General features: G+C 36.9%; 3 protein-coding genes across 5 annotated transcripts; 1 reads left to right on the top strand and 2 right to left on the bottom strand.

Moving 5' to 3' along the window:
* Positions 1-781: 781 nt before the first annotated feature.
* Positions 782-1,123, bottom strand: LOC127565331 (uncharacterized). Its single transcript, XM_052003371.1, has one exon. It carries the CDS (start codon positions 1,121-1,123, stop codon positions 782-784), a length of 342 nt encoding a protein of 113 aa, XP_051859331.1.
* Positions 1,124-1,257: 134 nt separating this feature from the next.
* LOC117578269 (putative uncharacterized protein DDB_G0277255) lies at positions 1,258-17,470 on the bottom strand. Of its 2 annotated transcripts, none has more exons than XM_052003359.1 (3): positions 16,603-17,470; positions 5,400-5,557; positions 1,258-1,455 (listed from the first exon to the last, which is right to left on the bottom strand). In XM_052003359.1, exons 1-3 carry the CDS (start codon positions 17,372-17,374, stop codon positions 1,408-1,410), a joined length of 978 nt encoding a protein of 325 aa, XP_051859319.1. In that variant the 5' UTR covers positions 17,375-17,470; the 3' UTR covers positions 1,258-1,407. The 2 variants fall into 2 exon arrangements, with proteins under 2 accessions (XP_051859319.1, XP_034119583.2); XM_034263692.2 differs by having other exon boundaries at positions 1,265-1,455; positions 5,372-5,557; positions 16,603-17,469.
* Positions 14,973-25,320, top strand: LOC117578276 (microtubule-associated protein RP/EB family member 3). 2 transcript variants are annotated; one of them, XM_034263702.2, is made up of 3 exons: positions 14,973-15,090; positions 24,204-24,357; positions 24,411-25,320. In XM_034263702.2, the coding sequence occupies exon 3, from the start codon at positions 24,418-24,420 to the stop codon at positions 25,180-25,182; it is 765 nt and encodes a 254-aa protein (XP_034119593.1). In that variant the 5' UTR covers positions 14,973-15,090; positions 24,204-24,357; positions 24,411-24,417; the 3' UTR covers positions 25,183-25,320. The 2 variants fall into 2 exon arrangements, with proteins under 2 accessions (XP_034119593.1, XP_034119592.1); XM_034263701.2 differs by lacking the exon at positions 14,973-15,090 and adding an exon at positions 21,670-21,786.
* The last annotated feature ends 196 nt before the right edge of the window (positions 25,321-25,516 follow it).

Here is a 25,516-nt window from a genome sequence, read left to right as displayed (position 1 = left end):
TACAAGATAATTTAAATAAAAACAAAAATAAACCATATATAAAAATACCATTTTTAAGTTGAGCATTAACCAAACCTAAATCAAAGGCTTTAGTTGACTGCAATTTTCAGCATTTTCATTATTCTGGAGTATATTTAACGCAGTCAACTGTTATGTTAATGTTACGTTTTTACGCTGTTAATTTAACAGCAGTATTTTTACTGGAAACGTTACAAAATGCTTTAGTTGACTGCAATTGTCGGAACAATATTCATTATTATGGAGTATTTCCGAATACTTAACATAGCAATAACAGTCAACTGTTAAGTTAATGTTACGTTTTTACGCTGTTTATTTAACAGCAGTATTTTTACTGAAAACGAAACCAACAGCTTTAGTTGACTGCAATTTTCAGCACATTTGTTCTAAAGTTTCTTAAATATTTAACATTGCTATAACATTCAACTGTTAAGTCAATGTTACGCTTCTTAGCTGTTAGTTTAACAGCAATATAGAATGACTGGAAAGGAAATAGAAGAAAACACTTGGCAAATTGTTGATTTTACTGCAGTTTGGCTTTTATTTTTGGACTACTTGGTTGGTCATTAGATTCAATTTGTTTTTCTTGCGGTGTAATTATTATTATTATTTTTTGTTTATTTTACTTGTAACATTTACAGGATGAACGTGTTTTGAGCTACATTTAGAGAAAAACCATTTGGATGCGGCGGCGGGGAAGCCATCTTAACACATTTAACAACAAACAACAAGATGAACAATGTGAGCAGCAATTAACGACTCGTTACAGCTTCTGCTGGGCAAGCTCCTCGATGGTGCGCGCATTCGTCAGCGTCACCCACAATGGCGACTGAATGCTGGCCAGCGAATAACTTTCGCCACCGCCATCAGCATCCAGAGATTGTGATTTGCGCATCGCCGAAACGGAACCGGAGCCGGAAGCGGAGTTGAAGCCATGTTGTCGGCGCTTCGATTCGCGTTTGCTGACGCCAAAGGCGATGGCTGCTTCGCTAGCTTGATTGCCACCGCCTCCGACACCGCCACCGCAGCCGCTGCTGCTGCTGGCGCGCAACTCCTGGAGGCGACTGCGTCTTTTGGCCAACGCTGCAGGATCCGCTTCCCGCATGCTGCCCGCTTTGCGAAGCGGCGGCGTGAAGCGAGGCGACAACGTTGACGACTCCTCTTTGAGCTCCTTCAGGGTCTCGATTGTTGGCTGCTGCTGCAACTGTTGCTGCTGCTGCTGTTGTTGTTGTGCGTGTGCTAACTGTTAGCTTGAGGAGAAGGACATCTTGTAGGAGGAATTGGTGTCCATGGGCGATTCGGCATTTAGGATTTCGGTCTGCGTTTGCTCCACATCGCTGCAGCGCTCCTCCAGCACCGTGTCCAGCTCCAGCGATGTAAAGCCCTGACTTAGGCTTCGTTCAGGACGTAGACTGATAGCTCGCGACGATCGGTAATCTGTGGAGAGTATGGCATAAACAAATTATGTTACAAATTGCCACAAATAACCAGCGGCAAGAGAAGTGGAATGACAAAACTGAATCAAAAAAAAAAAACAAAATAAGGGAAATATATAAGGGAAGGACAAAAACAAAAAGGAAAAGAAAAACAAAACACAATGCGAGGAAAACAAATTGAAAACGTGCGATGCGAACGAAGTGGAGTCGAAATTTTATGTGAATCTTAAGACGTGCGTGCAGAGACACGCCCCCTTTTTTTGTGCCTTCCTCCCGCCTATAGTTCAACGCACAGTGGGCAACAAGTGTGTGATGAATTGGTTATTTTAACAGCGGGTGCCACTGTTAGTTAACTTGTAAGTATTAAGAAACCTTTAACAGAGTTGTTAACAGCAGATGTCGCTGTAATGTGCGTAATAACTCTCTTTTATTTGCTGATTTATTTAGAATACATTGTAATGTTAATGCGGGACTCTGACTGTTAATGTTAATGTTCATGGTAATGTTTATCAGTTTAGCTACAGCTAACAGGACAAATGACTGCTAACAGCAGACCTCTGTTAGACTGTTAACAGCAGGCGTCGTGTAAGCTATGCTGCTAATTGCCAGTTTCTCTTAACAGAATGATCGACTGTTAAGAGCAGATCTCTGAGCAACTTATGCTGTTATTAGCAGTTGCCGCGAAAAGTAGGCAACACATTTATGCAAACCTACCCACTGTGCAGAGAGTGTAATTGTTTTTCAAAAATGTATGCACAAAAAATTACTAAAGAGAAGGGCAGCGAAAAATTTCGCACGCAGCAAAAAATGATGAAAATGTAAGAAAAACAAAATGTGCGAGTTTTTTTTTTTCGTTTTTGGTGCGGTTTGTCATGCGATGCGTTAACGTGTCGCTGACAACACGACAACGCACTCATCATCATGACTATCATCATCATTATTGTTATCATTAACATTGCGAGGGACACATCTGGCTGACTGTCTGTCCGTTGAAGTGGCAGAGCCCGCATGCTGCAAGTTAACCAAACACTGAATATGAAATTTATAGTCATCAACAGAAAAGTGGGGGAATAAAAAAGAGGTTTACTCCTCGCATTCTACCTGCTTTTTTTTTTTTTTTGTTTACAATTCTGTATGTTGCTGTTGTTGCATGCAAAACGAGGGCAAGCGCCCAAAGGTATGCAATGCAAATGAAAATGCAGGCTGGCAGGCAGCAGCTGCTCCTGCTGTGCTTGACACATGCAAAACAGCATGAATATCTCGTTACGTATGTGTGTGCAGGTGTGTGTGTGTGGATGACGCTCACTTTCATTGAGTGGCTGCCACTGTGTGGCATACAACTCGCACAACACCAACAACAACAGTCACAGCAGGCACTCAACTTCAACTTGGACTTTTCTTTCTTTACTTCTTTTGCTAGCTTTGCCCTCATGTGATACCCTTTTCCATGATGAGCTAAGGCAGGGTATAGCTGGCTATTGGGGGCATCAATTTTAGAGAGAAACAGAGCGAAAAGGTGGCAAATATATCGAAGAAAAGAGAGAGGGAGAAAAGAGCAAATCTTTCTTTTTTATCTCACCCATTTTAGACGTAAATAAAGGAGTGAGGGTGGATAGAGATTGAGCAAGAGAGAGAGAGAGAGAAAAACAGAAGTTTAGAGAAAAGCAAAACGAATAGTAAAGATTGATGTAGAATTATATTGAGAGCTGAGAAGGAGAAGAGAGCTACGAAATGGATGAACATAGAGAGAGAAAAATATTAGGAAACATATAGAAAGACTTATGAAGTAAAGAAAGGAGTGACAACGGATAGAGATTGAGCGAGAGAGAGAGAAAGATAGAGAATTAGAAACAGACAAGATTAATCTAGAATTATATTGAGAGCTGAGAAGGCGAAGGACCAAAAGGCACCTAATAAAATAAAGAGAGCTACGAAAAGGAAGAAATACAGAGAAAGAGAGAGAGACACAGATTTGATCCATTTCAGAAAAATATTAAGGAAAATATAGAAAGACTTTTGAAATAAAGAAAGGAGTGACAACGGGTAGAGATTGAGCGAGAGAAAGAGAGAGAAAGAGTGAGAATTGGAGACCAAAGTTTAGAGAAAAGCAATATGAACTGATTCTCTATCTCTGTTCCTTTCCTTCATCCTCTTCCTTTTCTTCATCAAACGAAATAGTGAATGAAAAGGCAGAGCAACAGAGAGAGCCAGAGAAAAGCGAATGAAAAAAAGAAGTAAGAAAGACAATTGAGAGACAGAGATATAGATTTATTAGAGAAGTAAGAAAGGAAGAAAGTAAAAGCTCGTCTTACACATCAAAAAGAGCGCTATTGACTTGCTTTCTATATTTTCTATACTCCTCCATATTAAGTACATCTTTCTCCACCTCATCGCTTACAGCGTATCTCTGCGTCGATCACATTCTTTCTTTACACCTACCCCACTACGTTATGCTGTGACAGCTTTTGCATTTAAATTTGATTGCTTTGAAAAAGTGAAATTTTTATTCACAATTTTATGCCACACACTCCACAACAACACTCCACTCTCAATATTAAAATCGCTCCCGCTGCGCGCTGTGAGTTGAGAGATGCGAAATATGCTGGGAATTTTGGTATATCAATTGTTGGATATCGGTATTACGTTTAGGTAAGCGCACAAAGCAAACACAGCATATCAAAGGCGACAAAGTTGCCAAAAATGTGGCAGCCAAAACAACAAAAAACAAACAAAACAAAAAAAAAACCCAGCTGAATTTCAGATGTGAAAAGGGAAAGCAGAACATGACTTTGAAAATGGAATTTTTACCGATTTGAAAAGTCAAAGCGAAGCTAAAGTTGAGAACGAAGTTCGTTATCACATATGTTTGTATGTGTCTGTGTGTGTGTGTGTGTGCATATTTTGGTTATGCATTTAAATTATGCGCCAAAAAGCAGGCAACACAATTTTGCATGCGGGTAGCGAGAGACTCACGCTCAGGTGTGTGTGTGTGTGAGTGTGTGTGTCAGTATAAAATGCAATTTATGCAGGAAAACAAAGCGTGGCAAATTACAAAATTACCAACACCGCACAAAAGGGAAACGAAGTGACGGGCTTTTGAGAGGGAGAGGGATGGGGAGAGGAGAGGAGAGGAGAGCGAGGTCTGCACGCTTTTGGTAATGTCGAGTAAAGACTATAAAATATATGCATAATGACTACGGATAAAATGGCACGCACACACATACAGATTATTAAAGTTGAACTAGGAAATTTAACTATGTGTGTTCGAATTTTACTAAGTTTTAAATGAAATGAAGTATGTGTGTGAGAGAGAGAGAGAGAGGGGTGCCAAAGTGACAGAGATAGAGGGCGATGCATAGGTAAATATTTTGTAGAGAAATAAAACTATATTTAGTTGCTTATTAATTGTAAAAATGTAGTAGAAAAATGCAATTAAACCACTCGACATAGGAAACTAGATCAAAAGTGATAAGTGATGAGTGTTATTTACCCTTGCAAAAGGTAAAGAAATTAATGTAAAATGCTAGAGAAATCTCAAATATTGTAATCATAACTAATTTATCAATTTATTGATAGATCTTTTATGTAACTTTAAAGCTAAATTAAGTTGCCATATTGATATCAGAAAACTGTTAAACTGTATTAAAAAATACTGGAAGATAGAGAGAAACAATTCGAATATTCAACTAATGTCTGCTTTTTGGATATCGCTTAGCTTAGCTTATCATTCAAATACTATGTATATAATTCGTAATTCGTTCGGAATACTTTACCGAGAAATAATAAATATGTATAATAAGAAATTTCAAATAAATTCACACTTTTGCAAGGGTATTTTCGAAAGAAAGCTTTCGCTTGTGATAATTAGTTAAAGGTGTGATATTTTTTCGTACACACGTTACAACATTCAAACTCACTAAGCCTATGAATTGGACTAAATCTGACCAGGCTGACAGCATGGTCCTGCATATCATAGTTGCGTCGTCTGTCTCGCTCCCTCGCCAATTTGGCCCGACGACGCAGGCAGCAGATGACGATCAGGGCCAGAATGGGAAAGCCAAAGATGCACGAAACAATTGGTATGACAATCGATTCGGGTGAAACTGCAAAAGAGAAAAGTCAAAGAGAAAGTCAAATTAATCGTGATGTTCACACTAATCTACATAATTAAAATAATTATATAGAATATATAATTTTAGATTTAATGCAAATTAATCGTGTCTGAAAATCGTTTAAAAAGTGGAAAAATAAAAGGAAGAACATTTCTTGAAATACATGATTTAAATTATGGTAGCTTAAGGAAATTATTTCGAGACTAATTAGAGTATTATCCAATTGACTAATGTCTTCAATTTATTTTAATTAGTTTAGAATCTTTACAAATTCTGAAATTGTTTTATTTTTGGCAACAATTCATTTCAATTACAGGGTATTTGCTCACTGAATAACAGCTAGCATAATTCATTAAATAAAACAACTTTAATACGATTAACTTTAATGAAATTCTCTAAGTGTATTTCTTATATTTTTATTTAGCTGCCACTGAAGAACAACAAGTTCTTTACTATTTACTTAACAACAGCACAATGAAATATACTTATGAACACAGGTTAATAAACCTTAAACTTAAAACAAAATTAGAAGACGCATAAAATTACATAAAACTTGTTTATACAGCTGCAAACTTAATGTGAGCAACAATTTTGTAGTAGAATTTGTGAAAGTGTTGCTCATATTAAGTTTGCAGCTGTATCAATATGTAAAAATAAAATAAAATAATTCCTAAAAATAAATAATATAAAACTTTTCTAATTTAGCTTTTCTTACTTTAAGGGAATTTAAATTTTAATTAATAACAAGTAAGAAAGCTACTGTCGAGTGTACTCGACTGTGAGATACCCGCTACCCATTTTGAATAAAAGCAATATATTTTGCGCTATTATTCTCCAAATATACCAAATATACTGCAAAATTACTAAAAATATACCAAATGGTATATGTGGTATATCGATATAGTAATGCATTCAAAATATACAATAGACGGCACAATGTACCATATTGTCGGCCAAAGCAACTCAGACCCCTAGTAAGTAGGCGTTTTTGCCCATACAAAAGTATTTCTTTAATAACTTCAACAATTTTTATCTGATCGCAATCAAATTTTCAGGAATCATAACTACTATAGTTATTACTGTATATACCAAAATTCGTAACTCTAGCTTTAAAATTTTTTGATTTGCAGGGGTGGAAGTGGGCGTGGCAAGAATTTGAAACAAACTTGATCTGCGTGCAAACATAACAAATGCTGTCGAAAAAAATTATTGCTCTATCTCTTATAGTCTCTGAGATCTAGGTGTTCATACGGACGGACGGACAGACGGACAGACACACAGACGGACATGGCTAGATCGTCTAGGCTGTTGACGCTGATGCCTCGTTCTACCTGTTACATACATTTCCTGCCGGCACAAAGTTATAATACCCTTCTACCCTATGGGTAGCGGGTATAAAAATTAATAAACTAAATTTTTTTTAGAGCAATTTTTATTGCCTATTTATTGAACTACTTTCATATTTGGAATTTTGTACATTTGTATTTAGAATTTTTAATTTATTTCTTTAAATAAAAAAAACAAAGACTACAAGGTGTCTCCAAGTCGTTAAGTAACTGCGCAACAAAAAAAAGAAAAGAATAGCTCATTTATGACCCCGCTTCAAAAATGGCGCCTTACGCAATTGTGTCCATTTTAAAACAGGCGGTGCCATGAATGTTAAACGCCTAAAAGCATACTTTGCCATTTATGTTAAGCCTTTTTTTGTGGGCCTGTGTGTGTGAGTGAGTGTGTTTGTGTATGTGTGTGTGTATGTTGTTAGCTAATTGCCGCGGTCAGAGACCAAACGCCAAACGATTTACGCATTGTTTTCGCGGCAAAAATAAGCTGCAGATTATTTATTCATGTGCTTAACACACACACACACACACACACACACACACACAGCCAAACACGCACACACACATTATAAAGTAGGCAAGCGGAGAAATTGATTGTGTTTTGTTGTGAGGCTCATAATTTGAGGCTCATCTTTTTGCGGGTTCATTTGCATGATGTGCCCCCAAATGTAGGCAACACTTATTTACGCTGACAGCCAGCAAATTGGAGTGTGAGTGAGACGGTGAGAGCGGGTAGGGAGGGTAGGGGGGGGGAGGAAGGGTGGACAAAGGGCAACCTGCTTATCTGGGGCAGCAAAAAGGCATTTTGGCCAACAAAAAAAAAAGAGGAAGAAAAAATGACGAAGCGTCTCTCGCTTTCACATCTTTTACTTTGCATTTCCCTTTCAGTCGCGTTTGTTGTTGTTGTTGCTGTTGTTGTTTTTTAATTTCATTTTCATCCGGTCGCGTGTAGCGTGTTTGCAACCTGCTTTCAACCGCTTTCATTTCATTTCATTTCACTTTATTTTGTTGTTTTATCTTAATGATTCAGCGGCTGCTGTTGCTGCTGCTGTTGTGTAGTAGAGGAGAGCACTTGCACACTTGAAGCACTCGAAGGCCACTTGAAATCATTTCAGAGTTTCAGTGTCCTGTCGATGCTTATCGGCCGAACGCAAAACACAAAACGCGTGTTTCAATTTGTCTTTGTGTTTATCACAAGAACCCAGAGAAGTCAACAGGACCAACCAACAACCAACAACCAACAATAGCAACAATTTACCGGACGAAGAACATTTGCATTAAGGTCGATGGTCGTCGATAAGGCAGACACAGAAAACACAGCAGATCTTTCTCCTACTCTATATAGTATATATAGTACATACATATATAAATGTTTAAATGTATACAAGTGTATTTATGTGCACGATGTACTTATTAAATATGTATGTGGGCGTTTTACTTATGGCGCACTTCTCTTGTGTAACTAGAGTTGACTGCCAGCTGACACGGCCACAAAACACTGTCAGCAATTATCGTTTATTTATGGAATGAATTTCAGCAAAATTTACGCATGACTTTATAAATAATAAATAAATGGGCAACAACTATGTGGTTGAAATATTCAATAATTCATTCAATAAATACGAATATCAAATTCATGTATCCACGTTCATTTATCGTATAATAAATATGAATACAAATGTTTTTCACTCATTTTATTTACTTAATTAATAAGTCATTAGAGTCAACGTATTTATTTATTAAATGAGTAAATGCAAAAAATGTCAATGTAAAGAAATGCATTCATTTATTTAATAAAGAAATAAGTTAAACCACAAAATAAAAGTAGACAAAATAAAGAAAAATATTAAAAAAATATGTGCTTAATGTAAGATTTATTTTTAATATACAAAAAATACTATATATGAATAAAAAATTGCTTAAGATAAACTACAATTAATAATAGAATATATATGGGTAATTCTCTGAGGGATGTCGCGTGCGACCAGCATTTCAGTTACAAAAAAAAACATATTCTGAAACAATTTTAAAAATAAGTAAAGGTTATTTTTACAGCTCTAGATTAGTACTTTAATTAGAGCTAAGAATGGTTTTGGAATTTTTATTCTGTTTTGTTTGCTGTTCTGATAATTGCAAAAATTAACAAATTCGTACGCAAAACCAAAAAAAGAACGAATTTATATATTTTATCGTAAAACAGAATAAGTTACTAAAATCAATCTTAGCTCTAAAAGTAGTGCTAATCCAAAGCTTTAAGAAAAACCTTCACTTAATTTTAAAATTGTTTTAGTTTATGTTCTTTTTTGACACTGTAAAACTGTTCGCACGCGACATTTACCAGAGAATTACCCATATATTTATTTTTTTTTTTTATATTATTATATTAAATCTAGCATTTAATACTTCATTTAATACAGAAGAGAGTACTTGCTGCTGGGGCTTTCGACTCGAAAAAAGTATCTGTACTTATTATACCTTATTATATTTAAAGTAAAAGTAAATTTAAAATAAATACATGCATTAATTTATAGTTGAAATTAAATGTGTGCATTAATTGTAAAAAAATGTGATGATAGTAATTTGAAAAACAGTTCATTAAAAGTTACTTCAATGTTGTAATATGTTAAGAACATTATTTGTATTTTGAGTACTTGTAAACTAAGTTATGTGTTTATTTGTTTGTTGCTTGTCTCATTGCTATTTGCTCAGTTTTAAAGTTGACAAGATGAAACTTTGCAAAGAGAAGTCTGTATTTGTTAACTGTGAGTCAAAGGCTTAAAATTGTGATAGCAATTTGTGTGTGGACTTTAAATAAGGTTTGATGCCAGAGTTTTTCTTGCAGTGTACTGCGATGCGATGCGATGAGAATTGTAGTGTTGCCATTTGCTGTTACACCCACAGCGCAATTATGCCTTAGCTCAAAGTGGGCAAGTGCCACGCCCCCATGCCTAAGCCACAAAAATCCAAAAAAGGGGGCCACCAAAATGTTGTTGTCGTCGCTGCTGTTGCTGTTGTAGTTGTTGTGTCCTAAATTTAGCTTGGCAAACATGGCCAAAGTAGTGTGGGAAGGTTAGAAACGGATTTGCGATTGCTAACGGGGCAGAAAACAGCAGACGATGGAGAGGAAAATTTGTAGCAAGGACGAAGACGAAGAGGAGGGTGAGGATGAGGAAAAGAACGAGGGGGGAGGGGAAGAAGATGCTGCTGCAGTTGGTGCTGCCAACTGTTGACGCAGCTCGCTGCTTGACATTATTGAATCCAATTAACGCCTTCAAAGTGACAGTTCAAATTTACACAAATTGACGGCTAACAGTTGGACGAGAGGGGTGAAAAGTTAGAAGGGGAGGCGACAGCAGCCTGAGAAGACAACAACACAACAAGCAGCAACAACAACAACAACAACAACGACAACAACAACATCTTCTTGTCCCTTTGAGCATGTTTTTCGAAGGCCGCCGCACTTGTCTCTGCTTCTTCAACTTTGGAGTCACAGCACTCCCCTCCCTCTTCCACCCCCCTTCTCCGCTGTCGTTCTCTGAATGCCACACCCCCTTTCCACCACTCACACAGTCGCTATCTGTAATTCAAGCTGAGTCATCAGGCGAACGCGTTTGATGCTCGAAATATTCAATAAATACAATAAAAATAATGCGCGCTCTCTCTGTCTCTCTCTCTCTCTCTATCTCATTTCCCTCTACGCACTCACTTTATCCCCTCTGCGGCCATCGAAATTGAATGTTTGCATATTTGAAGTCAACTCAGGAATGCGCTACAAAGGAGGCAGTCGACAGCAACACATAACAAAGGCAAAATAATAAGAAAAAATCACCTTAAAGTCGCTGCCTTTTAAGTACCGTGCAAACAAAGTATAATTGCCAAGTGAAATTGGTTAAAAAGCGAATTCAATTAATTCCATTAATTTATTTAACATCGAATTTTTCCTTCAATATGTCATAGCCTTGTAATTGTATCGAAAAGTGAGCTTCACATTTGAACAATATATATCTTTAAGATAATTTTCTGTAGCAAGTTACATGAACTGAACTTCGCCGAAATCACATATTAGGTACATATTTTGTTCTTGAAACTTCTTCAAATGTACACAATGAAGAATATTGGACTAGAATTAGAATTATAACTCAGTTGTAGACATAAATAATTGCTGTACCAAATTTCATAAATATAACTCAAACATAGCTTGAGTTCAGATGGTACATATTATAGGGTATTAAGAATTAAGCGACATGTGGAAGTGCAAACAAGATTATTTGTTATCTTTCGACATAAGCAGTCGTTGTACCAAATTTTATGAATATAACTTAATCAGAAGCTGAGTTCACATGGTACATATTATAGGATACTTCGAATATTAGCGCACTATAAGAACATAAATTATATTATATGTTATAAGCTTTCATTGTACCAAATTTCATATATACAACTTAAACATAGGCTGAGTTCACATGGTACATATTAAAGGGTATTAAGAATTAAGCGACATGTGGAAGTGCAAACAAGATTATTCGTTATCTTTCGTCATAAGTAGTCGCTGTACCAAATTTTATGAATATAATTTAATCACAACCTGAGTTCACATGGTTAGCAAGCACAATTACAATTGTTAACGTATTAAAGGGTATTAAGAATTTGACAGCATGGCACGCAAAGCGACTTCTTCAAGCAAGTTTGGTTCAATTCAGAACATTCTTATCAATGTCGACCACGCCCACAAGCAGCACTACTTTAGTAGAGTTAAGCTTTGGAGGAGGATGAAGAAGAAGAAGCAGTTGGTGGCGTGGTTTCCTGTGTAGTTCGACACGCTTAAAGTTGCGACAAGCGCCCAAAGGCGCGTAGTTTAAGTGAACGAGTTGTCTTTGCAGCCAAAGGGCAGATACTATACTTGAGGCTGTGTGAGAGAGACAGCTAGATATAGAAAAAGAGAGAGAGAGAGAGGAGTAGACTAAGTTAAGTGTAAGTGCGCCGGGTGTTGAGCTACTTAGTGAGTAAGTGTTTAAGTAATGCCAATCAATTGCCAGCGCCTGTCAACAATAACTACTAGAGATGAGCGCGTGACTATCGTCAATTAGAGATGGAACAACGAGACGATGATTGCCACTTTAGAGATGGTTTATTTCACTTAAATTCAATGCTAATCAAAGTATGCTTTTCCTTGCAGCTTTGTGGTTCATCACACCCCGTTAGAGGGTAGAATAACTATGCAGAGTGTGACCAACGCCTGTAAAATGGAAGATAGCAAGGAAGTGGCCGCTAAAGGTGAAACAGGCAGGTATCGTAAAACTATTTATGCTGACACACAGCAGCGAGAGTGAATGAAATTTTGCCAAGTTTGTCAAGAATTTGCGAAGAGCAAACTATTTGGGCAAGTACGAAGAATGCTGTTAACTATCCCAAGTAAAGAATTTTAACAAAAATATCTTGGCACGTACTATCGTACTAGTGTGCGTATACTTGCAAGTGCGAGTGTGAGTGCAGAGAGCGTTCGGCATTTTTTATTGAATGAATTTACGCAATCATTTTTATACTAGACTCTCGCATATGCGTTGACTCGTAAATCTTTTTACGCGTCACACCTACAAACTTTGTGGGGTATAACAAGTTTGTGACAAACAAAAATGTCCGTGCGAAAGTTAACTCTGTGGTCATAAAGTATGGTCTGTCAGTCTTTTTGCTGCTAAGAGAATCAAAAATTCCCACAATTCACGACAAAAATTAGTCAACAAATTTGGACTTAACTTAAGACGTTAAAAATGTATAAAATAATAAAGTGTTGACTTGAAAATTTGAAATTATATGTACATAGATAATATTATTTTTTGTTGTGTTGGTCACACTTAATTTTTTTTGGAATAATTTCTATTTAGTATTTCACAGCTAAGCTCACTTGACTTTGTACTTCTTTAATTTTTTGACTATGATTGTTGTCAATGTTCGGGTACAAGTTTTTTTTGGTGGCATTGTCGAAAAGAATTTCGATGTCCCTCGAGTCGCGATTCCTCCAGAGAGAGAGAGAGAGAGAGAGAGAGAGAGCGTGAGTGGAGCCGGAGGACATTGAAAGCGCTGACATTGACAACGTCGTCGCTGTCGTTGCTGGTCTGATAAGGATGAGGATGAGGCTGAGGAGAGATATCAACGACGCGTCGTTGACATCGGATTGGTCTTAATAGGCACAAACTGAGTCAGCAGCTGGCTTTAGCAGCTAAGCCAAAATGTCTGCGCCCCTTTCCCCTCTCCACTCGCCTTCTCGCATTTTACATATACATACGTATTCTTCTACTCCGACAAAACAATCAACTCTATAGTCCGGCACAATCTGTGCAATTAATGCGACTTAAACTTGCCTAATTGCTGCACAAGGCCCGAAGGCTTTTCAACTTGTGCGTGCGAGTTCCAGCCTAGAGATGAGCGCGTGCTCCTAGAGATGGGAGTCACGAAGTTGAATAGCGTCTAATTGATAATTGAATAGTTTACGATGCGAGCTGTGTTTTCGGTTCATCTATCTTATTGAAACGTGTTCGATAGCCTCGCTAAATGGCAACACTGCATCAAATAGAAAATATTCAACAAACAGGCAGCTAGCCAGGCAGCTGTCTTGCCTAATTGATTAGCTGGTTTCGCGTTTCAACTTGTTATGCAGCTAAAAACCATGCAACTACAGTCAAATGCAACTATAATGGTCTATATACATGTTGTAAGAAATAACAAAAAAAAAAACAAAATGTATTAACAAACTTATATATTTTTAAGCAAAACTCTAGCAAATTGTTTTGCTAAAATAATGTCAATTTTATAGCATTGAGACAAAATTTAATGATTTATTATTAGAATATTTATTAAATATTTATATCAATTCAACAAAACAGAAAGTTATTCTATTTTTTATTTTCTTTTAATTTCAGTTATGGTATATTTATTTTATTTTAAATATCATGTTATTCCATATCTTATGCTACGCTATGTTATGTTATGTTATGTTATGTTATGTTATGTTATGTTATGTTATGTTATGTTATGTTATGTTATGTTATGTTATGTTATGTTATGTTAAGTTAAGGTTATGTTATGTTATGTTATGTTATGGAATGTTATGCTACACTATGTTATGTTATGTTATTTCATTTGATTGTTTTTTACAACTCTTTCAATATTTGTAATATTATTTATTTTAATTGCTTTGAATGAACATATTTATAAGTTTTTTTTCCTTGTGCTTCTTAGTCAAGTCGTACTGTGCTTTGGCATTGTGTTCTATGTTTTGCTTGCAAACACGACACGTGCTCAGCTCCAATTGGCTTCAGGCTTCTTCAGCTTGTCTACTTCCCCAAAACTTTTGTGACTGTGAGTGTGAAATGAACATTTGCAGAAGCAAAACTGCACACAAAAGAAAGACAACAGCAGAGCAGAGGAGAGCACAGTACTTATCGATGGACCAGAAGTACTATACAAATCTTGGCAGCCAGAATAAAGAAGGAGAAGTCATTGGGCGTCATTGCGAATAATGAGCCAACGGATGGGGCATCATGCAAATTAGCCACTAATTGGAGATGCCACGCGACTTCTCCTCGCCACTTTTCGACTGAGTTGAGCCCAGTTGAGCCTGCGATGAGCTGAGCTCAGTCGAGTCGAGTTGAGTTGAGTTGATTTGATTATTGGCAGATGAATTGTGTCGAAGGAAGAAGGGTCAAAGGAGCGAGCGAGCAAACATTTGACGGCTGACATTGATGTGAGGAGCGTGCTAATCAGCCAGGCGATTGCCAAATTCTAATTAACTGACCAAATTATCGCATCGTCTCCCTTGCCCCGCTTGCCTCGCTTCCCTCCATCCAACTCGAGATGAAGTCGTCGAGTTCTGCTTAAGTCATTATTGATGACAAGCTGACAGCTTGGCTGACAGACAGCTCTCTCGCTGTCGCTCTCCCCATCGATTCCCATGCGAATTTGATGGGGCCAAAGTTTCAACATTTTAATTGCAATTCCCTAATTGAAATCTATTTATATCTAGACGATGTATATATATAGAATATTGTATGTGAGTAGCAATCAGTTCAAATCATAGTTGGCTTTCATATTTTCACCTTTTTCATAAATTTTTATTAATTCATTCAACATTTCTCTATATATTTTTATTATTTCCACTTTGGATTACAACAGTCTCTTAAGCTTCAGGTAAGAACAAAGCTATTTTATTTCAAGTCTGCCGCGAAATTTTAATAGCCAGCTTATCATTCTTACGGTCAATTAAAGTTTCTATGTTTCCACTTGAAAGCAGTTTTCTTGTCGGATTATGCTAATTATTTGAGTTTTAATTTCAAATTATAAGTGAGAATTTGTCTTTAGTCAAGATTTCTTTTTATTTATGTTGGCTGAGGTTGAGAATATAGTACTTTACTTCATTGTGACATACTTGTAGTTCCTGTTGAGTTGAGTTTCTCATTTAAATATTTTATGCAATTGCATTTCAAGCTATTAAGTTTTAATACCCTATTAAAAGTTGTAACTTTTATAGTTGTAAAAAGGGTTTCTTTTTTTTTTTTGTATGTTGGAACTCAAACTTTAAATGGTTGAGGTTCAATTTCAAATTGTTATCCATTAGCCTGGATGGTTGAAGTTTAGCTTTAATATGTTATGCACTTTTTTTTAAATAAGTTATTATAACCTATTCCAAACTTTAAAAATGCGATAAAGGGTTGTTGAGGTCGAGATGCTGTTTAAAATTTTAAAATTGTATACATTTGCAATTCTATTAAGTAGGGGATTATATCACATTATGAAGTAAAATTGTAATATAGTTTTCTATTTTTGAAGATTAAAGCTCAATTTGAATATTTTAGTGTGATGTAATGTAAATTTAGTATTCGTCGTCGCATAAAGTTTTCTATTTAGAAAAGCCTTTTAAAAGGATTTCATTTTCAAATTATAATTTTAAAATCTTACCCCATTTGATTTTATGTAAATGGTGTATTTTTTAAAGATTGTCTCTTTAAAAATGAAAATATTTCGTATGAAAATAATTAAAAATTTTAGAATTCTATAGTCTTGCTCTAAAAATCAATAAATAAAAGTTATTTAGGCTTGTTTTTTAGCATATAAATATTTCAATTTGTATAATGTTGTGATAATATCATAGTTGCAAAATGGTTTTTATTTTGAAATATTTTTAAATGAATTTAGTTACAAATTTTCAAATTTGACCCATTTGAGGTAGTTCTTTCATACCCTAAGAATGAACATATTTAAAATATGTTTACATGATTTTGATCACAAGTTTTAGAATTCTACCTTCTTGCTTTTCTGAGAACAGATTCGATTTGGGATTGTCTTTATACCATGCAAACCTTTAAAGTTACAAAATGTTGTGATAAAATCTTTGTTGTAAATTAGTATTTAAGCGTATCTTTATACGAATTTAAGATTGTCTTTGTGTTATACTAACTGTTAATTCCTTTTTCAAGCAATGAATTTAAGATTTAAGATAAACTTTATTCTATGCCAAGTTTTAAGTCCTCATTCAAAATATGAATTTAAGATTGTTTTTATGCTATACTAAGTTTTAAGTACTTATTCATGTAACGATTATTCCGTTTAGAGTTAAGGCAAATTTTAGCCAAGGCTTTTAATCGCTTCGCTTTGAGTATGTCTGATTGATTGACTGATTGATTGAGTGATTGACAAACTTACCCGTTGGATAGAGAATGGGTCGATTCTTGTTGCCGGCCGCAATGAAGGTGGCCATCGTCTGTGCTGGAAATGTGCTTGCCGCACCATGTGGCAAATGTGTGATGGCTGCCGCCGCCGCCGCAGCCGTTGTTGTTGTCGAGGACGTCGTTGTGGATTCAATGAAACCAAGTTGACTCAGATTACTCAGCTGGCTGAGGTTGCCCAGTTGGCCAAGATGGCCCACATTATACATGCTGTTGCTCTCGTGCTCCAAGCTGCTGCTGCTGCTGTTGTAGCTGCTGTTGCTGCTGCTGTTGTTGCCACTCAAATGGCTAATGTGACTATCGTTGTTGCTACTGCTGCTGATGCTGCTGCTGTTGCTGAAGTTGCTGCTGTTGTTGCTATAGTTGTTACTGTTGCTGCTGTTGCCAGTTGCTGGCTTAATGCGCTGACCATGCAACAACAACGTGGGCAATGCGAAACCATGTTCGCCGGCCATTGTTGCCAGCGTGTGGTTGAGCAATGCTTTCATATTTCCCGTGGTCACCTGCAGCAATTTGGACGTTAGATTTGTGGCACGCCTGGGATTTGCCACATCCTCCACACGTTCCCCCTTCTCCTCCTCCTCCTGGTTCTGCTCCTCCTCGGGCACCTCCTCGTTGTTCTCGCCGTCGTCGTCGTCGTTGTTGTTGTCGACTCCCTTATGGGCAGTCAGATTATTAATGATTGTTGCTGTGGTTGCGGTCATATTGTTTAATAATTTCGCAGCATAATCGTAAATTTCAATAAGCATTTGGACGCGCCTGCAACTATTCGCGTTGACTCCTCCGCTTTCCTCCTCCTCGTTTCCCTTTTACAGCTGCCTTTTTGCCTTTTGTCGGTGGTGTGTGTGGTTTTCTCTGAGCTGAGCTGCTGAGCCTGCAAGAGAAGCGAGTCGAAATTGTTGTTGTGTGGGGGGCTTTTCATGATGGCTGCTAATTGCTTTAATGAATCATTGTCCCGGCTTGCCTCGAGGCGGTTTATCTGGCATTCCGCTTGAGCGACGAAATGCGTAAACACGCTCGATTAAACGAGCATAGATCAGAGTCTGGCTGCAGTTCTATATTTGCACGATAAAGTCAACACCAGGCTAAAAATACCTAACAGACAAATGTTTGCCATTTTTACAAAACTGCTTGTTAAAGATAGCAGTCACTTTAACATCCACTTTAGACAGCAGTATTAAGTGGCTGATAAATTTGACATGCGCTGGAATTGCATCTTTTAAGCCATATTTAATATATTCTATATAGAAGCTTGTCCACTCTTAGCCACAGTGCTGCCAACTTGTTGCACAGCGTTGCCACATTGCTGCACTTTAACATCCGCTTTAGACAGCAGTATTAAGTGGCTGATAAATTCAACATGCGCTTGAATTGCACTTTTAAGCTATATATAATATATTCTATATAGAAGCTTGTCCACTCTTAGCCACAGCGCTGCCAACTTGTTGCACAGCGTTGCCACATTGCTGCACAAAAAATAGAAAAACATAGGAAAACTCTAGAAACCAATTGCTTTGTTTGCTTTTATAGACACTTTATCACATTGCTGCATTGAAATTGGTTTTCTCGAAACTTTCTATTAAGTATGCAGTCAATATATCAATACATTTATTGACGCATATTTCCGATTGTTATGAAGCCCTAACAATTGAGTTAGTTGCGGGTTCGCAATTGCCTAAACACACACACACACATTCAAGACACACATAGAAAACCAGGAACATTAAACCCAAAAACACACTCGATATCTCGATATAACAACCAACCCCACCCAAACCTTGGTTTATTTCCTGGGCTGTGTTGTCCGCCTGCCTGCCTGCTGCTGGCGATTGACTGGCCAATGAAGCGCGCAATCGAATCGAAAGAGCTGCCGGCAAATGGCGTGTGGCAAGTGGCAAGTGGCACTTGAGGCTGAAGTTGTTGCTGACTCTGAGGGACACTTTGGCGACGCAAAACAGCGCCATAAAAAATATGTTAACTATTGTGTTTTGTTGCCTCAATCGAAAGGAAGAAGGAGAGAAAGGACACCCGATGTACTATGTGTCGTATGTGAAGCTAGTCAACTAGCTTCATTACCAGCAATCGCAACGAATCGCAATCGCAACGAATCGCAATCGAAATGAAACGAATTCAATTCAATTCAATCGCCAAACGGCAAACGCGAAACGAAACGAAGGAAGGCAGCGAAATGAAAATGATACCAGCAATGGAAATGGAAATTCATGCTATGGCATTGGCCATGTCCACTCTCCACTCTGGCGCTGCCACCCCGCGTCCGCGTCCGTCTCCTATCTGCTATTCTGTTCTGTTCTCTTCTGTGTTCTCCCTTTGCCGCCTGTGGCGTCGCGCCGCGGGACACAATTAAATGGCCGAGCACGAAGCTGGGCTCTAATGTTCGACGTCCTTTCATATGGGAGACTGTGGACTGTGCTGGACATTGTGCTGAGGAGAGGGGGAGAAATCTAGCTGAATATCGCCGGAAGCACGCGTCGCTCTTCAACGTACCGTTGATGCGTTGTGTTGTGTTGTCCCGTCTCTTGTCTCACATGTGGCACCTCATTTCTAGCACTTTGAACACACACACTCACACACACACAAAAAAAATAACATACTCAACACTCGACACACTTTTTCGCTTGCAGAATTTTAGTTTTTTCGAATTTGAATTTAACCGATTTTTTTTTGTCAAGTATCCAACGAAAACCGTTTTCCAAATTGCGTTTAGTGATTTACGTCTTTTTTGCGATTTTTACTGCTTTGGCGCTCTTCGTTGTGTCCGCTGTATTTCTTGTTGCACGCTGCCGTTCACCGTCGCTTTGTGGGCCGCCGTCGCGTTCCCAACGCGCTTTTATAGCCGGCGCCAACGAATTTCCCTTTTAAGCGAAAAATTCCTTCTGGCCACTGGAAAGTTACAAATTTCGCTCAGCTCTCAGGGTATTTTTCTCTTTGGTGCACGGGATGGAAATCGCATTTGGTGGTTGGTAGAGGGACCAAATTGTTGTTGTAGCTGTCGTTGTTGTTGTTGTTGGATGGCGTGTTAAGCACAACATAAATATCAACTTCTATGGCATAAACAATAGATAAACTTTGATGAGCTCTTCATAGTATATATTTGCGCGCTTTTATCGAGAAAATTTGACTGCGCTATGTGTGCGCATTATTAAAGCATTATTTGATTTTAAAGCTGCATTTTGCATATGCGTTGGCACATTTAATCATTTATTTGTCAGCCATGCAATCAACTTACTATCGAAAAGTGAAGTTTCGGTGACTAAACTTAAGGTCTCCTAACCATCGACATCAAAATGAGAATGTTCAAACTTGTCCCATATTGTCCATCCATTATTGTACAAGTTTTTAAGTACTTACTATCGATTGTTGGATTAAACAATACGTTTGAAGTATACAAAATATTAGCAAGAGTAAAAAAAGGCGAATAACTTGATCTTTGTTTTGGTTTAACATAAATCCTATAAAGCTATTAGCTTATTTACTAATAGTAGAACATGCGTTGGTACATTTAATTGCCGATAGTATATATTTGGCGGCTATACGATGTCTGACTATCGATAAGCAATTTTTCAGAAAACTACTCGAGCCTTTAACACTAGAAGCAAATGTTGAAGATTATCATCATCATTCTTCTAAAAGTTTTCAAATATTTACTATCGATAAATTAGTTAAAACATATCGATAGGAATTATCGTAGTCTTAAAGTGGATTGCTAATAACTTTAGCATTGCTTTTAGCTAAACTTAAGCTGTACAAAAAATATCTTAATCAAGATCACATTCTCTTAAACAATTTTCAAATAGTTACTACTATCGATAAATTAAAGAATACTGATATGACATATCAGTATTATTGTCAACTCTTTTGGATTGGTAATAACTTGAGAACTTTAGCTTAACTTAATATTAATATCACATTCTATTAAAAATGTTCAAATATTTACTATCGATAAATTAATTAAAACATATCGATAGGAAATATCGTAGTTTTAAAGTGGATTTGTAATAACTTGAGCATTGCATTTAGCTTAACTTAAGCTGTACAAGGAAATATCTTAATCAAGATGACGTTCTACTAAAAGTTTTCAAATAGTTACTACTATCGATAAATTAAAGAATACTGATCTGACATATAAGTATTATTGTCAACTCTTTTGTATTGGTAATAACTTGAGAACTTCAGATTAACTTAATATTAATATCACATTCTATTAAAAATTTCCAAATATTTACTATCGATAAATTAGTATACCCTTTACTATCGATAGTAAATCATTTTTGGTCTAATCGCTAATATATCCAACGGTTTGTGATTAGCTTTTTGCAGGGTGTTTGCTATTTTAGTGCTTTGTTTATGATGCACATGAATCTTAGGCCATTTCTTTTTTTCCCCGTCAAGTTGTAATTATTTCACTTTGATATTCGAATTTTCGGATTCGGATTTGGTTTTGGATTTTGATTGATTAGGTCATTGCTGGCCATGCGCATTTGCCATGATGCGTTGCCCCAACGCTTGGTTTATTTCACACGAATTTTTGAGTGAATGGCAAAAATCGCTTCCCCTTGTTGTGGCCCCCTTGTTGATAGGGGAATACGCAGCACTACTACGTGCCACTTGATGAATATTCCTTGCGACGCTTGATTGAATTCAATTCCATCAAATTCTCAGCTGCCACGTCATGTGGCGGCCACTTCAACTCGATTGAGGCCCTCCACACTTTAACTGTTTTCCGTCTCTTTCTATTTATGTGTATCTCTCTCTCTCTTTCTCTCTCTGTCTGAAGTGATTAAAACATTGCATTTAATGAGCCTGACGGACAGCAGCACAATGAACACAACCTGTTCCAGGTCAAGGGGCAGACTGACATGCCAATTGTGCCCTACGAACTGAGGCATATTAGTTCGATGGAATGAAACAAAATTTATTAAAAATATACTATAGTTGTATATCGATATAAATTGACAGCTTCTTGTCAACAAGTTTCTAATGTCAAAAAAAAAAAGAAATTGAATCTTTGTTCTCTTACTTTGTCATTCATTGCTTAACTCACAAAACAGCAACACAAAAATTTACAAAAGTTTGACACTTTTTCAAACATTTTTTAAAATTCTTTTTAATTCGAAACCGATGCAAGTGCAACATTCTTAAGGTGAGTTAGAACAAAAAATTACCATTTGTTTAGGAGGGTTAAGTTAGGGTTAAAGTATTGATAAATTTGTATTACTTTTCTTAATATTTTGCAAGCAATTAAATATGTATTTCATTTGCATGGAATAATTCAGTTTTAGCTTCGCTGCAGGAGTTTTCCAATAACTGGTTTTTTTCTAAGCTTTTAGAAGTTGCATAGAGTATAGAGAGAAGGGAGGGGAGGCAGGCAATCGCACAAAGGATCGAATCAAAAGGTTTGCTCCATTTGAAATTGCGGGTTGTAGAAATGGAAATTGAATTTTTGTCATGAATGCAATCAATTAAAATGTATAAATACGAACACAGAGAAATAAAAGCCAAATACAAACAGAGCACAGCAAACAAATAATAACTGCCCTATGGGGCAGGTGATGCTCCCGCCCCCCGCTCCCTCCCATAGAGATACCAATATATAGGGATCAAAACGAAATAGAGAGAGAGAGAGAGGAACAGATGTGAAGGTGGCTTTACAATTTAATTGCATTTGTTTATGTGCAGCCGAAAAGCTTTTAGTCGAGTCAACTGCAGCAACAACTCGCTCGCTCGCTCTTTCGCTCTCTCTCTTTCGCTCATTCGCTACGCACAATTCGCTTGGTCAACCGTATAAAGTTGTTTAGAAATCGCATTTTGCCCCCCTTTCCGCAAATTGTTCATTCGAAATTCATTTCATGTTTATTTTCATTATTGTCTAAATACATGTTTATCTAAGATACTGTCTGTGTTTGTGTCTGTGTATAAACATTTGTCGAATTTTGTGCAATTTATTTGCTTTGCGATTAAACCTGACACAGACACTTGCTTTCTTTTTTTTCCCTCACTGTTTTCCTGTTTTGTTTTTTCTCCTGGTTTGCTGAACAAATTATACACCTGTGGCCAGAGGGGTTTAAATACCAATTGAATTGTCCAAGGCACACACACACACACACACACTCACATTCAACTCAACATTATAAATCCCAACCACAGAGCCAACCGAATGGCAGCTATCGCATATTTTCTTCTTTCGCATACATTGATTTTAATTATTTGGAATTTGTTATCAAATTTCAAATAAAAACAGTGATCGGTGTTTATCTACCCCAAAAAATGCCAATTGTATGTTAGTAAATATTAATTATTATAGAAAACAGAAATTGAATTTGCCTTAGGCAATTGACATCATTTTCGTTTTCTATTTTATGAGTTATCTAAATAGTATTTCTATTGCGTATTCTTAAATTAATGTATTTAAAATGCATGAATTATAATAATAGTACTTGTTATGTTGTTCAATTTGTTTCAAATTTGAGACACGCACACTTTCACCCCTGCAAATCGAAAAATATTGAATAACTATATTTTTTATACCCGCTACCCATAGGATAGAAGGGTATTATAACTTTGTGCCGGCTGGAAATGTATGTAACAGGTAGAAGGAGGCATCTCCGACCCTATAAAGTATATATATTCTTGATCAGCGTCAACAGCCGAGACGATCTAGCCATGTCCGTCTGTCCGTCTGTCCGTATGAACACCTAGATCTCAGAGACTATAAGAGATAGAGCTATAATTTTTTTTCGACAGCATTTGTTATGTTTGCACGCAGATCAAGTTTGTTTCAAATTTTTGCCACGCCCACTTCCGCCCCCGCAAACCAAAAAATCGAATAGCAAGCGTTATTTTAAAGCTAGAGCTGGGAATTTTGGTAAATACAATAAATACTATAGTAGTTATGATTCCTGATTTGGTTGCGATCAGATAAAAATTGTGGAAGTTATTAAAGAAATACTTTTGTATGGGCAAAAACGCCTACTTACTAGGACTCTTAGTTGCTTTGGCCGACAATCTGGTACATTGTGCCGTTTATGGTATATTTTGAATGGTGTACTATACCGATATACCAAACATACCATTTGGTATATTTTTAGTATTTTTTTTAGTATTTTTTGGTATATTTTGAAAATGATACCGCAATATTTTGCCTTTATTAAAAATGGTTAGCGGGTATCTCACAGTCGAGCACACTCGACTGTAACTTTCTTACTTGTTTTTATAATTTCCAACAATTTGTACGAATTGTAAAAGATATTTATAAAATACTTTTGTATAAGCTTTAGCTGACAATCTGGTATATTTTAGTACTCTATGGTATATCCTGAACGCAGTAGTATATCAATATACCAAATATGACTTTTGGTATATTTTAAGTACTTTTGTGGTATATTCATTCGGTATATTTTAAACTTAATACCTCACTGTTTTGCCTTATTCACAATAGAGGGTAGAGGGCATATTTTTGCTACTTTGTAAAGCTTCATTTATTTATTATATTAATTTAATTATTATTTATGTAAACATTTAAATTTATACGTCGTTCAATAAATTTATTTTATTTTGCAGTGTATTTTATAAGCATAAAGGATACTCAATCCATTAAGCAATACAAATTTCCCCAGTATAATTTTAAGAACCGAACAAATAGATTTTAAACTGGATCACTCGCACTCTATATTTTATTATCTGACAATTCTTATCAAATTTATCGGTTTACGAGGTAAGCAGTAGAATGATAATACGTATAAGAAATTATAAATGAAATCCACATAGCTTCAGGATGCGTCGCAACGTCTCAGCTTCGGCAGCGAACTCGAACTCGACGGCGACACGACAACGAAATCGTCGCCAGAAGGCTGTGAATGTGAGTTTTACACGCAACTCGAGGATCTTGTCACGCATCGACATTATGATCTGGATCAATCACACACTGAAGTCGAACATCCCAAAGATTGAGGATCTGTGCACTGGCGCTGCGTATTGCCAGCTGATGGACATACTTTTCCCAGGCACTGTGCGCATACGTCGCGTTAAATTCACGTGCAATCAACCGTTCGAGTACATCAACAATTTTCGCATCCTGCTGCAGAGCTTGAATATGGTGGAAGCGAGTTGTCCGGTAGATGTGCAGCAGTTGGTGAAGGGACGCTTTCAGGATAACTACGAGTTTGCCATGTGGTTTCGTCTCTTCTACGAGGCCAATTTCAAGCAATTGCCGCCTGACTATAATCCGCATAACATACGCGATTCGGTACCAATTTCCATTGGACCGTCGCCAATGTTGTCTCCGCCTGTGGCGACGCTGATGCCAAAGCGCCGATCTCTAAGCGTGCCACAGGAGAAGGCAACAACAATGCCCACAAAGTCAACAACGATGCAAGTGCAAAAGGAATCCAAGGAAGAAGAGCCGCCATTGATGGAGTCCTCGTCGTCGGTGCATATAATGCGCCGCGCCACCTTCAGTGTAGACACAAGTGGACGACTTCATCCTAGACTAATTCGTGACGACAACGGCCGAATCTTTAAATTACCCGAAATCGAGTAGTAGCCAATTTAGCTTCATTAGCAAAGAGCATGCTTACGCACCGCTGAAACTCACCACAAAAAAATTTGACAATGTATAATGTAAATTAACCCACTGTAATCGATTGTGATATTTAGTAATGTAAGGTAAAAAGACCCAGAATACTGAACAAAATGTGTTTGGATTTTTAGTTTATACCATTTTCAGGTAAAATAATAATATAATAATAATAATAAAATAATATGCACAATGCTATATTTATTTATTTTGCATATCGTCATTTTATTTTTTTAATAAACTATCAATTATAAAACGCTCTAACAAACTATTTTAGCAGAGGCAACATTTGAATTTT

The sequence above is a fragment of the Drosophila albomicans genome, chromosome X (assembly GCF_009650485.2).
Source record: "Drosophila albomicans strain 15112-1751.03 chromosome X, ASM965048v2, whole genome shotgun sequence".
Taxonomy (NCBI): Eukaryota; Metazoa; Arthropoda; class Insecta; order Diptera; family Drosophilidae; genus Drosophila; species Drosophila albomicans.
Note: the sequence above shows the minus strand (reverse complement) of the source record. Positions and strands in the feature narration are given on the sequence as shown.